Source organism: Artibeus jamaicensis, unplaced genomic scaffold (assembly GCF_021234435.1).
Source record: "Artibeus jamaicensis isolate MK-2021 breed Jamaican fruit bat unplaced genomic scaffold, CSHL_Jam_final contig_585, whole genome shotgun sequence".
Classification (NCBI taxonomy): domain Eukaryota; kingdom Metazoa; phylum Chordata; class Mammalia; order Chiroptera; family Phyllostomidae; genus Artibeus; species Artibeus jamaicensis.
In genome coordinates, this window is record NW_026521894.1 from 19,730,133 (window position 1) to 19,742,766 (window position 12,634).

General features: G+C 33.5%; 1 protein-coding gene across 4 annotated transcripts in view; it reads left to right on the top strand.

The window, feature by feature from the left end:
- CEP126 (centrosomal protein 126) overlaps positions 1-11,828 on the top strand; it is a 72,832-nt gene extending 61,004 nt beyond the window's left edge. For 2 of the 4 annotated variants that reach the window (XM_037139793.2, XM_053670376.1), the window contains 4 exons: positions 61-136; positions 1,955-2,164; positions 6,938-7,002; positions 11,666-11,828. In XM_037139793.2, the coding sequence (XP_036995688.2) occupies positions 61-136; positions 1,955-2,164; positions 6,938-7,002; positions 11,666-11,728 (414 nt within the window). In that variant the 3' untranslated portion in view covers positions 11,729-11,828. The remainder of the gene's footprint in view (positions 1-60; positions 137-1,954; positions 2,165-6,937; positions 7,003-11,665) is intronic. The other 2 variants (XM_053670374.1, XM_053670375.1) reach the window with 2 other exon arrangements.
- Positions 11,829-12,634: the final 806 nt, after the last annotated feature.

Below are 12,634 nucleotides of genomic sequence, written 5' to 3' on the forward strand. Positions count from 1 at the left end.
TATATATAAATATGGATATTAAATACAGAATTATGTTGACTTAATATTCTATTTTTATAGAATTTTGGACCAAGTGTCCAGCTAAGTTCAAGTCAGCCAAAGCAAACTACAAGGGGTACTTCCAATATTGAAGAAGGTATGTTTTAGTTTAAACATTCTCATCTGACATTTGTTCTCAGTGATTTTTTTTTCTTATATGTATTTTTCTCAAATATTTGCATACCATGTGAGTGTTAAAATGACCATTTGGGACTGAATTCTCCTTACCCTGCGTATGTGTTTCCAGTTTTTCTTTATTCTAAGTAATAATTTACCAAACATCTTTCTACATCAAGCCTTTACCTGACTTTCCAATTATTTCCATAAGGTAGCTTCCCAGAATTAAAAACTACAGTAATTGGCATGTAATTGGCACCTAACAAATATTTATTGAATGAAAATCTGTGTATTAGATAAAGTCTGGACCAAAACATATAAGCATTTTTATAGTTTTTCATATATATTCCTAAAGTATTTTCCTGACTGCGTTATTATTCCAAATTTTTCTGGGGTCTGTGCTAACTACAGGCAAACCACTTCTATTGTTTGCTTATATCACAGGAAAAGAAGTGATGTTCTGTTAGTTTGATTTGTACATCATTTATTAACATGCTTAATTGTTGCCATTTCCATATTTCTTTTTGGTGAATTATTTCTTCATATTCTTTTTCCCTGTTGATATTGGAGTTTTGGTATTTTCTTACTGATTTCCATAAATTCTTTTCTTTCCTTATCCTCACCCAAGAACATGCTTATTGAGTTTTACAGAGAGGGGACGGGAGGGAGAGAAACATGTACATGAGAGAGAAACATCAACTGGTTGCCTCTTGTACACACCCTGTCTGGGATTGAACCTACAACCCCAGCATGTGCCCTGACCAGGATTCAGACCCTTGACTTTTTGATTTGCAGGACAGTGCCCCAACCAACTGAGCCACTCCAGCCAGTGCTATAAATGTTTTGAATATCAAGAATTCTAATTTTTATATTAGTTGAAAATATATTACAACTTTATTATTTGCATCTCATAGCACTTATATTTAATTTTTACATGTAGAAATCTTGGTTTTTTTATTTTTAATCAATAAATGATTATTGAGAACTAATTTCCTACCTATAACTAAGCATTGGATATACATAATGAACAAAACATACAAAAGTCTTGCCCTTCAAAAATTTAAAGTCCATTAGGAAGACTGGCTGGCCTTAAATAAATATGTTTTGAGTCTTTCATACTGATTTATCCACTACTTTTAAGCTCAAAAAAACTTCTCAGTATAGAAATTTATATGTATTTCTTCTAGATTGCTTTAATAGTTTGATTCATTAAATTTAATTCTTTAATTAATTTGGGATTTGATTAAATAGATGGTATGGAGTTAAATTCCAAATTGACTATTTTATAAACAAACTAATTTATTGCATCATCTTTTTTTCTTTCATCTTTGATCATATTATATATATTCTTATATCTAATCTGATCTATTTCTAGGGTGGCCTGTTCAGCTAATCATCTAATTTTCTAATCTTTCCACAAGTGTTTTTCTCTTACTCTTTTATTTATACATCATATTAATTGCTATTACAAAGGCAATCTACTTTATCTTCTTTTTGTATTACCAGTAAATGACCAAAAAATAATAATTTAAACAGAATGTATTTTTTCTTGACTTCAGGTAACACTTTGGGAATTTTTATTATCTAAATGCCACCATTTGATTATCTTTTTTTTAAATTAGGTTTGGAGAAATGCTAGATATAGAGGATTTTGATAAACAAAATGCAAAATTACAGAAGAGTCACTGGGTTTCTCTTAGTGAAATGAATTCATACAAACATGTCAGTTAAGTATGTGTAAGTGCTGATCCTAAAGACAAATAAGGGTCAAAGAATAGTTATTGTAAAATCTCCTTAGTTTCAGACAGTACTTCTGAGTTTTTGATGGCTGAAAACCTAGTGAACTCTTCAGTGCCTGAGGATGAAATTCTAAGTGTCATGAGTAGCAAGCAGCTGCAGAAACCAGATCTGGCTTTAAATAAGACCCAGCAGTTCAACATTTGTGCACTATCAGCCGAAGAACAAAAGATCCTACAGTCCCTTGATCGTCTTAATGAAAGGTTATACTGTAAGTATGGAAGAGCACCTTTTGTAAGAAGTGTTTTATTTTGTACTGAGACTATTTTAATTTAAAATTTAATTTAACTTAAAAATTGAAAATAAAAATATAAAATGTATCTAGATTATCACCTCTTACAGCAAGTACATAACAAAAATATACTTGATATGCCATACTATATGCCATATTCATATTCTGTTTAAAAACAATACATTTAAAACATAATATGGAAAAGCTTAAAGCAAAATAGATGGAAAATATTTAATAAACAATTTCTAACCAAAGGAAACTGGTTCAGATGTATTGTCAGACAAAAATAACTATAAAGCAGCAAGCATTACTGAACATATATAAAAAATAACTTCATGATAGTCAAAGTTTTAATTCTGGAAAAAGATATAAAATATTTTCACTTTGTATGCATGCAAGAACATAGCTTCCAAATATATAAAATAATTTTTAGCCATGGTGAGAGACTGGCTTGTTCTTTTTACCTTGTTAGTAATTAATAGACTAGACCAAAAAAATTAAATGGTTAATATAATAATCAAACATGATTAAAACTTGATCAAAGAGACATGTTCTTTGCAAGCACATATAGAACATTTATAAAAATGGACCATATATGATACCATAAAAAAAGCTTTGACACATTTCAAAGATTTGAAGTTGTATATATCCTCTGACAACAATGTAATTTAACTAAACATGAATAACAAAATGACAATAACCACTAAGAAACATTTCTAAATAAATCATTATTCTAAAAAATGCCATAATGGAAATTTCAAAGTATTTAGACATGAATAGTAATAACAGTATTTTACATATGAATGTATTTATCATAGTCTCTTAACCTTGACACCACTGACATTTTGGGCAACGTAATTCTTTGTTATAGGGGGCTGTCCTATGCATTGTAAGACGTTTAGCAGCATCTCTGATTTCTCTGCCCACCAAATGCTCTGGTACCTCCCAGTCATAAGAAGTGTCTCCTGACATTGCTGAATGTCCTTTGCGTACCAAAAAATCAAGTATGGTTAGAACCACTAGAAGAAAATTCCAACACATATACACACATACATTTCTATATAATGCATAATGTATGTATTGTGTGTGGATTTCACTTCTGTTTAAAAGGTAAAAAAACTCTGATGTGTCAGTCCCACCCTAAGACCAAAAAAAAGCAAATAAACAGCAAAAGTATAGCTTTTCTTGAATGGATTACTGATCTGAAGTCACAGCCCAACCAAGTAACCTGACACCCAAGGAAAGACAGGAATTTCCAAAGAGGCGGAACATGATTACCAGCTCACCTTGGCAGAGTATATGGGAGAAAGAAATGTCAGGTTCCATACAAGCTGATATTAGGAATCCTGCTTAGATTTTTAACAAATTACAAAAGGATAAGGGTGAACTATTGTGAAAATATAAAATCCCTGGTAGTCACAGACACAAGAAGAGTTCACAACCACTCACAGTAAGTTTTCCAAGAACCTACGTTGTACATTCTTGAGAAGATTAAGGGACAGAGCAGAAGTTTAAAGAAATCCTTCCTCAGTGGGGCATCCTGGAGGCGGGGAGCAGCCATGCTGTAGGCAAGACATGAAGCCCCTTGCAGAACCTTCTCTCCTATAGAATAAAGGCCAAAAGGTCTTAGAACAGAGGCAGCAAACTTTGTCATTTGCCCCCAGGGCAGAAGTAAAGACTTACAAGGGTAGGGGAAAGGTAAAAGAACAGAAAAGCCTCTTTCCATGGGAGGGGGTGAGAGACAGGCATGGGCCCAGATCATTGGAGGTACCCTGCTATTAGAGGAGGGCACAAAATGCTCTTGGACAAAACCGGCCCAAAGCTACTACTTGAAAAAGGTGACTGCCATGAGAAGGAGCAGGATGGCTAAGAACGTATAGAGGATATTCCTAAGATGGAACCTGGACAGGACAACAGAAAATACCCCCTCCCTCACAAGTGCTAACTAACAAATAAAAGGCCAGCAAGTGCTAACTAACAAAAGAAATCTGGAACAGAAGCAACAGCATAGAGAGAGCCTCCTTCTGTTGTGCATAAACACAAAAGGCCAAAAGCTGAGAGTAGAGCAGGAGCTTTGAAGAAGAAAAAAAAAACTCCATGACCACTACAGAAACAAACAAAAAGAAAATACCACAGGAATTTGAAACCAGTACTGGTGTACCGAAGGTAACCATAGCAACAACAAAGCCCAAACCCAGCTCAATCCCTAAGGTGATTAACTACACACACACAATTGCCTAGCAGAAGAGACACGCCCATTTCCAGGCACAACTGCTATTTACCTGAGTACCCACTATTCCAAACCTAAAGTCCAGTATTCAAACAAAATTATGAGATACACACACACCAAAAAAGAACAAAAAAACAACACACTGTCAAGGGACAGAGGAATGTACAGATTGAGACACAGAGGTGACCTGGATGTTCGAACTATGAGGTAATTTTAAGTTAACTATGACTCACTATGAGAGGTTAGAGTGGAAAAAGTGAACAATATGGGACTGATAGGCAACATGCATGAACAGATGGGGAATTTCAGCAGAGAGATAAAAACTAGGAGAATCAAATAGAAAAGTGAGAAATAAAAACTGCAACAGAACTGAAAAATGTTTTCTATAGGCTAATCAGTAGGCTCAACACAGCTGAGGAAAGAAGCAAGAAATTTGGAGAGAAGTAATAGAAATTTTCCAAACTGAAACACCAAGAGAGAAAACAAAAAAGGGGGGGACGAGAACAGGTGGTCTGAGAAGTGTGGAACAAACTTTTCTAACAAACATGTAATTGGAATCCCAATGTGAGAAATTGCAGCTTTTTTTTCCTGAAGAAGGAGTTACTTATTTCATAGGAATTTGGATTTAGGCACAGCCCTCTCCTATGGGGCGAAAACCTGTTCTTGGATGCCAGCTATGAAGACCTTACAGGGTCATTTTGAGATAAGCTGTTTGTCACTCCATATTGGAATAATTGGATACCAAATAGAAAGAAATTAAATTGAACTCCTACTAAATACCATATACACAATTAGGTCCCAAGGTGATTAAAAATTAAATGTAAAATATATATATATATGACTATTAGGGGATAATATAAGTAAGAAGTTTCTAGCCTCAGGGTAAGGAAGGATTTTTTTAAGCAAAACAAAAGGAACATAATCCACAGAGAAGAAAATTCGTAAATTTGACTATATTAAAATTACAAACTTCTGTTTATATCAAAACATCATTAAAAGAATGAAAAAACAGGCCACAAGTACAATAAATTATAATTCATTGAATAAAAGACTCATTCAAAATATGTAAAGAACTCCTAATAAGGCAATAAGAAAAAAAGACTTGAATAGGAATTTTACAACAGAAATGCATATTAAAACAATGAGATTCAGGTATATCCTCATCAGAAAGACCTAAATTTAAAAGCCTGGCAATGCTAAGTGTTGGTAAAAATGTACAGCGATTGGAGCATGGATGGAATGCTTGTCATAGTGTAAACTGCAACAACCTATTTAGGAAATGTTTTGCCCCCATCTAAAAAACTAAATATGAACATACCCTACAACCAGCAATTTCACTTCTATGTGCATATTCCAGATAAAATCCTGCACATGTACATCAGGAGATTTGTATATACATATAGAGAGATTTTCATTGTTTAAAACGCAAACTTTGAAGACTTTAACTGTACTGGAATACTATTCAGCAAGGAAAATTAACACACTACATCTACACACATCATCATGGGTAGAGCTACAAATATATAATTTTGAGCAAAATAAGAAAATAAAGATGGTACAATTTAATTTATGTGAACTTCAGAAAGAGGCAAAACTAAACAATATTCTTTGGGGAATGTAAACATAGGTGTTAAAACTATAAAGAAACAAAGTCAGTACAGTGGGTACCTCTGTGAGCAAGGGAAAACAGTGCAATCTGCAGGGCAGTGTGAAGGTGGGGAGCAGCTAGGAGCTTCTAAAGAAGGGATAATGCTCAAATTTATTGATCTAGGTGGTTACACACATTAACTTTATTATTATTAATTAAACTATGCATAAATGTTTTATATACTCTTGTGTTAACTCTAAAATTAAATTTTTAATAATATATTAATAAAAGGTTGTTACAACCACAAAAGCAAGATAATACTAAAGCTGTAAGTTTAAGATGCAAAATTATGCAGATAAAGAGAAAAAACCCTCAAGTCAGTTTTTGGAGGGTTTTTTTCCCCTATTATATAGTTGCACATATTTAAATGCTTCCTGTAAAAGATCCTGCCTGAATTTTTCTTTCTTTTGCCAAGACTCTTGATGTTATATGGACAAAAACTTCAACACTGAAAAGGCAAGAGTTGACCAAATGACTCAACTTTTGTGTGCTTCAATAGCTAAATAAAATCTCTTCCTCTTTCCTGAGTTGCTCAAAGATTGAAATTCATTTCTTTGTTTTCTTTTTAAAAAAAGAAACAGGAAAAATAGGGGAGAAATCTAAGCATTTGAATAAATATTGTTAAAGAATAGTCAAAGTATTAGAAATTTCTTTTTATCAACATTAAGTTTTGTGTATTGTTTTAATCAAATTACTTATATTCCCTAATATAATATAAGTCTAAAGACTATTTCTGGGAACAATAGAAAAAAAGTCTCTTACTCAATTTTGAATGTTGAGTTTAGCACATCAGAATTTAGTATTTGATTTAGGCATTCTTTCCTTTCAATATGCTTAACTAAATTATTTTTGTATCATGGTATAATTATTTCAGATGTACAAGAAACCATTTGCAAAAATCCATCCATCAAAAATACCTTACAAATAATACCATTTCTGGTAAGTATTTTAAGAAGCTTTTTTCTTTTTTAGGAAACTTCATGATTTTATGTATAAGAATCCTATATTGATATTAATTTTTGAGATTTGTTTTTAGGGAGTTTTTCTCCACAATCAACTTTCAATTATAAGATGTTCTGCTAGAATCAAGCAAATATTCTCTCATTAAAAAAATGGCAATGTTGCCCTGGCTGGCATAGCTCAGTGGATTGAGCATGGGCCTGCGATCACGGTTCAATCCCCAGTCAGGGCACATGCCTGGGTTGCAGGCAAGTTCCCAGCAGGGAACGCATGAGAAGCAACCATGCATTGATATTTCTCTTCCTCTCTCCTTCCCTTCCCCTCTAAAGATAAATAAAAAATTTTTAAATGGCAATGTAAATATTTTTACTTTCAGAGTATTTCATTAGTCATGAGAACAAAAACAGGTACCAGTACACTCACTACTCTTCAAATAATTTTAAATATCTAGACTAATTGGAAAATTGTTAAGAAATTTATATTAGCAATGATCCCCTCCTTGCCCATATAACTTCCATGTCTTCAGAGCTCAAAGCTAGGCATTATTATTTTGAATTTTATTTTTTGCCTCGGCACTGGATTCTGGTGAACACATACATATAAATTAAAACCAGTGATTCAGAAATTTTCAGTCCAAAAGGAGAAGACGCACATGGATCTTATATCCAAATAACTGGTACAAGGCAAGCTAAGACTGTGGTGCACAGTCTGAGGAAATCACAGAAGCAAGAAGTCATGCCTGCTAGAGGTGATCAAGAGACACGCTGGTCTACAGAAAGGGCACATCCCTGTCTATGTTATGTTTTGTTAGAGACTCAGTTGCATGTTTGCTCAATTGTTTTTTCATTATATGCCTTCGATTTTGAAATCTTGACAGGAAGAAGTAAGATTATGCAAATATACTTCATTTTTTTTGCCAATATAAAATTATTTAATTTTTCAAGTACAGTTTTCTGTCTTTTACTCCCATCCCAGCCCACCCCCCCCCCCCCCCCCGGTGCTCCCCACCTCCTCATTTCTTATTACTTACTTTTACACAAAGTTATATATTTCTTGCCCGTGCTTCAGACTTTTGCTATGCTCTGAGTATAGTAGTGAATAACAGTAAGAAAAAGAGTGTCCCTGCCTTCATGGAGCTTATTATGGGTACATTTCTTCAAAGTGGCCTTTTTGGTGTGGCCTTTTTGGTGCTGTGATTTAGACCAAACTCCTTTGGCAATGGTCACTTTGAGTCCTGGTGTGTTTTTTTCATGCTTACTTTTTGCATGATAGTTTGATTTTTACTCAAATTTCTTTCCATCTCCATCAATTCAGCAATTTAAGTAGTTTTTCAGTGATAATTTTTGTATGTCTGAATTTTAAGTGACCATTTTCTGTTACAACATTTATAATTCTTACTTTAGTGAGCTAAGACATTCAGTGACAGATTACTCTTGTACACACCTCCACTCAACTTGAAAACAGTGTACTAACCACAGAAAACTAACTGATCATGAATTGTAAATACTACTCAGTAGGAAGAGAATCAGCGTTTCCTCCACTGTACATACTGGTGCACTGTGTGACAGAGTATCAGATGAATAACTGAAAAGGAAATGGTGTGGATTAGGGATCACTGGTAGACTTGAACTCATATTTATCTTACATATTTTTCATTCTTTATGACATGTGGTAGCCATTAGCTTTATTCGGTCTCTATCCACACATGTTAGTTTTCCTTATTTTAACATCACTAACATGAATCCTTCCATTTATTTTTCATGGAAATGGTATAAAGTCACAGAATTATCAACTGCCTCTTTAGACAGCTAACATCAAAATTACCCCCCCTCCCCCATCGAAACTCATTTGCCATATTCTGCATGGGATTTGAACATTTTATTCTCATTTGCCCTTCCTTTCAATTTTTTTTTATGTTACTGTATTCTTCACTTGGATTCACAAATTATTGGCATTTTGCCACACTTGCTTTATCTGATAGATGGATGGATGAATGAATGATGGATGGATGGAAGAATAGAATAGAATAGAATAGAATAGAATAGAATAGAATAGAATAGAATAGAATAGAATAGAAATACACACACAAACATATATTTTAATGAACTCTTTGAAAGTAAGTAACAGATATAGTGATATTTCCCCTCTAAATACATAATCATAATGCCATCATCCCACCCAAGAATTTAATATTGAAAGAGTATTATGTGATACATACTCCATATTCAAAGTTCCTTAGTTGTCTGAAAAATTGAGACCGAAAAAATGTTTTCTGTGGCTATTTTATTTCTCTGATCCAGTATCCAACTCAGGATTATACATTGTGATTGATTGTCATGTCTCTTAACCTAGAAAAGTCTCTTTACTCTTTCCTATCTTTCATGTACAAGGACGGTTTTGTAGAGTCCAGACCAGTTGTCTTGTTGAATATCCCATAATCTGGACTTGTCTGGTGGTTTTCTCATTATTAGATTCATGTTAACATTTATGGGGGATTTATAGTTTCAAAGTTTATATTTTTATAGGCTTTGTGTTTTCTTTTTATCACCTGGGATTACTTCTACCTCTGTCTTGCCTTCAAGCCTCCTGTTTTGCTGCTTGTAATTTATTTTGAGCCCAGAAAACATATGTCCAAACTTTTGGAGTTATGTTTAAAGCAAGAATACATAGGTTCTTAGTGCCTCCGCTGGGATAAAGTACATGGGCTTTAAATATATTTTGGTCTTTTAAAAGCTCTCAAAATGTGTTCCTGGATCCCATTACATTTCAAATAAATAAAATTATTTAATATATAAGTTCTCAAAAGTCAATATAAAACCTTAATTCTAAATATTTTATATGTATAACATAAGAGACCACCAAAACTATATTTATTTACCAAGACAATTGTGGTATAGCCTAGTTCTTCAATAAGGATGTTCCTAAAAAAAGACTTTTATCTCTCCATAAAATGGCAGAAATATCTATTTGGGAGAATTCATTGTTTTGGAGATGATGCAATTTTTTATTTATGATAAGTTTTTTATTAATGTTTTTATTTTCTTTTACTTTTAGCTCCAATGTTTTTATACCCATATAAACTTACAAAAAATTTGTTTTTAAGTTATAACATGGCATATGTCTAGCTTTACAATTTACATGTATTGTGTAGTTAATTCAGGAACTGCATTTCTCCACCTAACAACATAAAACTTACTGGATCCCTACCATTGAAAAGTACTATGCCAGATGGTTTCACACATATTCTGTTGTTTAATCTTCTGAACTAAGGACAACAGGTAATTTCCTCAAATCTTAAAACTGTTCATTGACAAAGCCAGGATTTACATTTTCCCCTCTCCCTCCACCCAAACTGCATTCTACTTTTTGTAATTCTTATTGTATTTAATGACTCCATCATCCATCAAGTTTCCCAGACAAAAATTTGTGTCTCATCCAGGCTTCTCATTCTGCTATAGCCCTAGAAACAAATCCTTCCAATAATACTCAACTAAATGCATCTCAAATCCATCTACTCCTCTCCATTCCTACTGAGAGTGTCTTAGTTTAAAAATGCATCTCATCTGGGCCATTTCAACAGACTCTAGGTTTTCTCTCTCCAGTGCATCATTCATGCAGTTATTACCAGAGTAATTCTTTTTAAAACACAAATATGAACATACCACTCCTGCTTAAAACCTAACCTCAGTGGGTACCCATTACCAAAAAGATAAAACTCTGGAGAACTGCATTCAAGACCTTTCCACCCTCACCTCCATTTACTCCTCAGCTCGTAACTTACAACCCATTGAGTACAGACACATCGCCCTGGGACTCTGCAGGCTTCCAGGGCCCATGCTGCTCCACTGCCTCACAGGAATGGCTCTCTTAAAAGCCTTTCTCTTACTTTGAGAATTCATTTTAGTGTCACCCCCTCTAGAAAAGCTTATTCAGCCCAAGCTTTGATTCAGTATGTCCTCCTTCGGGCAACCATAGCAGCCTGATTTTTTTTTTTGGTAGCAGTTACCATATTGGTTTCTTCATTGCCTAAGTCTTACCATGTGTCAGGCACTCTGCTAGGGCTGGGACTAGGAAGAGGAAAACACTTTCCTGTCCTCAAGAAACTTACATTCTAGCAGAGATAATATGCAAACAGTGTAGCAGAATAGGTCACGACGAGACATTCTCAAGACAGCTGCCATGATTTTTTTAATGCCAAAACTATGAATCTTCGAAGTAAAATTTTCATTTGAAATACTTTACTTACTTTTTTAAATAAAATACATTTAATGGGTTGTTAACAATCACCTTTCCAAGCAACTTCTTTAGTCCAATATATGTTGTTCAACCACTCCTAGGGTGTTACATGAGTTCCAAGTACTTCCTGTAGAAAATAAAATTATAAAATTTCAATGATTTACACATCAGATTGTGATTTTCAAAACCTCTTAAGCACATTTTAATAATAGCAAAGAGTGAGGATTGTGAATTATTATAATTAGTGCCTTACATAAAGAGGTGATCATTATGTTAAGATTGCCACATATGTAACTTCTGAGTATTTGAATTGAGTTTAATCTTACTAAAATCTGTAATCTATAAGGAGATTCACCTTAAAGTCTATAATACAACATTAAAAAAATATTCTGAAATTACGTTACAGAACATCCAGCCAAGGACCAGTCAAGCTCCCCATGTTGGATCTAGATCACAGAGAAAATACTGATGACAGACTGTAACAATAACTATTAAATGGAATCATTATTTTTTAGAATCTCCTGTAAATATGTCATATATTTTTGCAATTTGTTAATTATTCAAACACTATAACCATAAAATAAGATAAATTATAATGTGTGTAATGGAGTAAATTAACTAATTTACATTTATGCTACAAATTATAGTTTATTATGTATTTTATTGATAAATAAATTTTAATGAATGAAAATAATTTATCATTTTTAATGAGATGCTACTGGAAATAAATTTATTGTATTTAAAAACAAAATGAAGGCTATTTTGTTATTCAAATTATGTATTAGCTACTGTTGAGAACCTTTGTTTTCCTGAAATTCCTAATAAATTCTGTTACATTTTTGTACAGTGGTGTAAAAAGTTTATGATTAATAATATATCTCCTAAGTAGTAAATTTGTTGAAGACCTTGATGGATCTCCATTCTTTGGATGTGTTATCGAGGGATCTTGTTCCCCTCTGCGTGTTCAGAATTAAAATTATCACTATATACAAGGTGATTGGTCCCTAAAGAACTGACTACACTAGCAAAGCTCACAAGGTAAATGGTAGATATAAGAAACTGCGATCCCCACTGGATTACTCGGATTGCCTGGTCAGGATGTTCTTTTCCAGCAGAAATGTCTACCAGGGAAACCAGGTTTATACTAGAAGGTTGTTTTAAAAAGTACAGAAACAAAAGTTGAAAGTTGTATAATTACCAAAAAAAGTATAGAATTAGTCTGATACATCCTTGTATTTTCCCTCAACTATTTCTACTCCAGGCCCTCATTGTTAATAAACAGGGATCAGCCCAAATCAGGTCTACCTCAGGCCAGCCTGTAGTGTGTGGGTTCTTGACTTCAGGTAGGAAAGATTTCACGAGTTGACCTGATTTT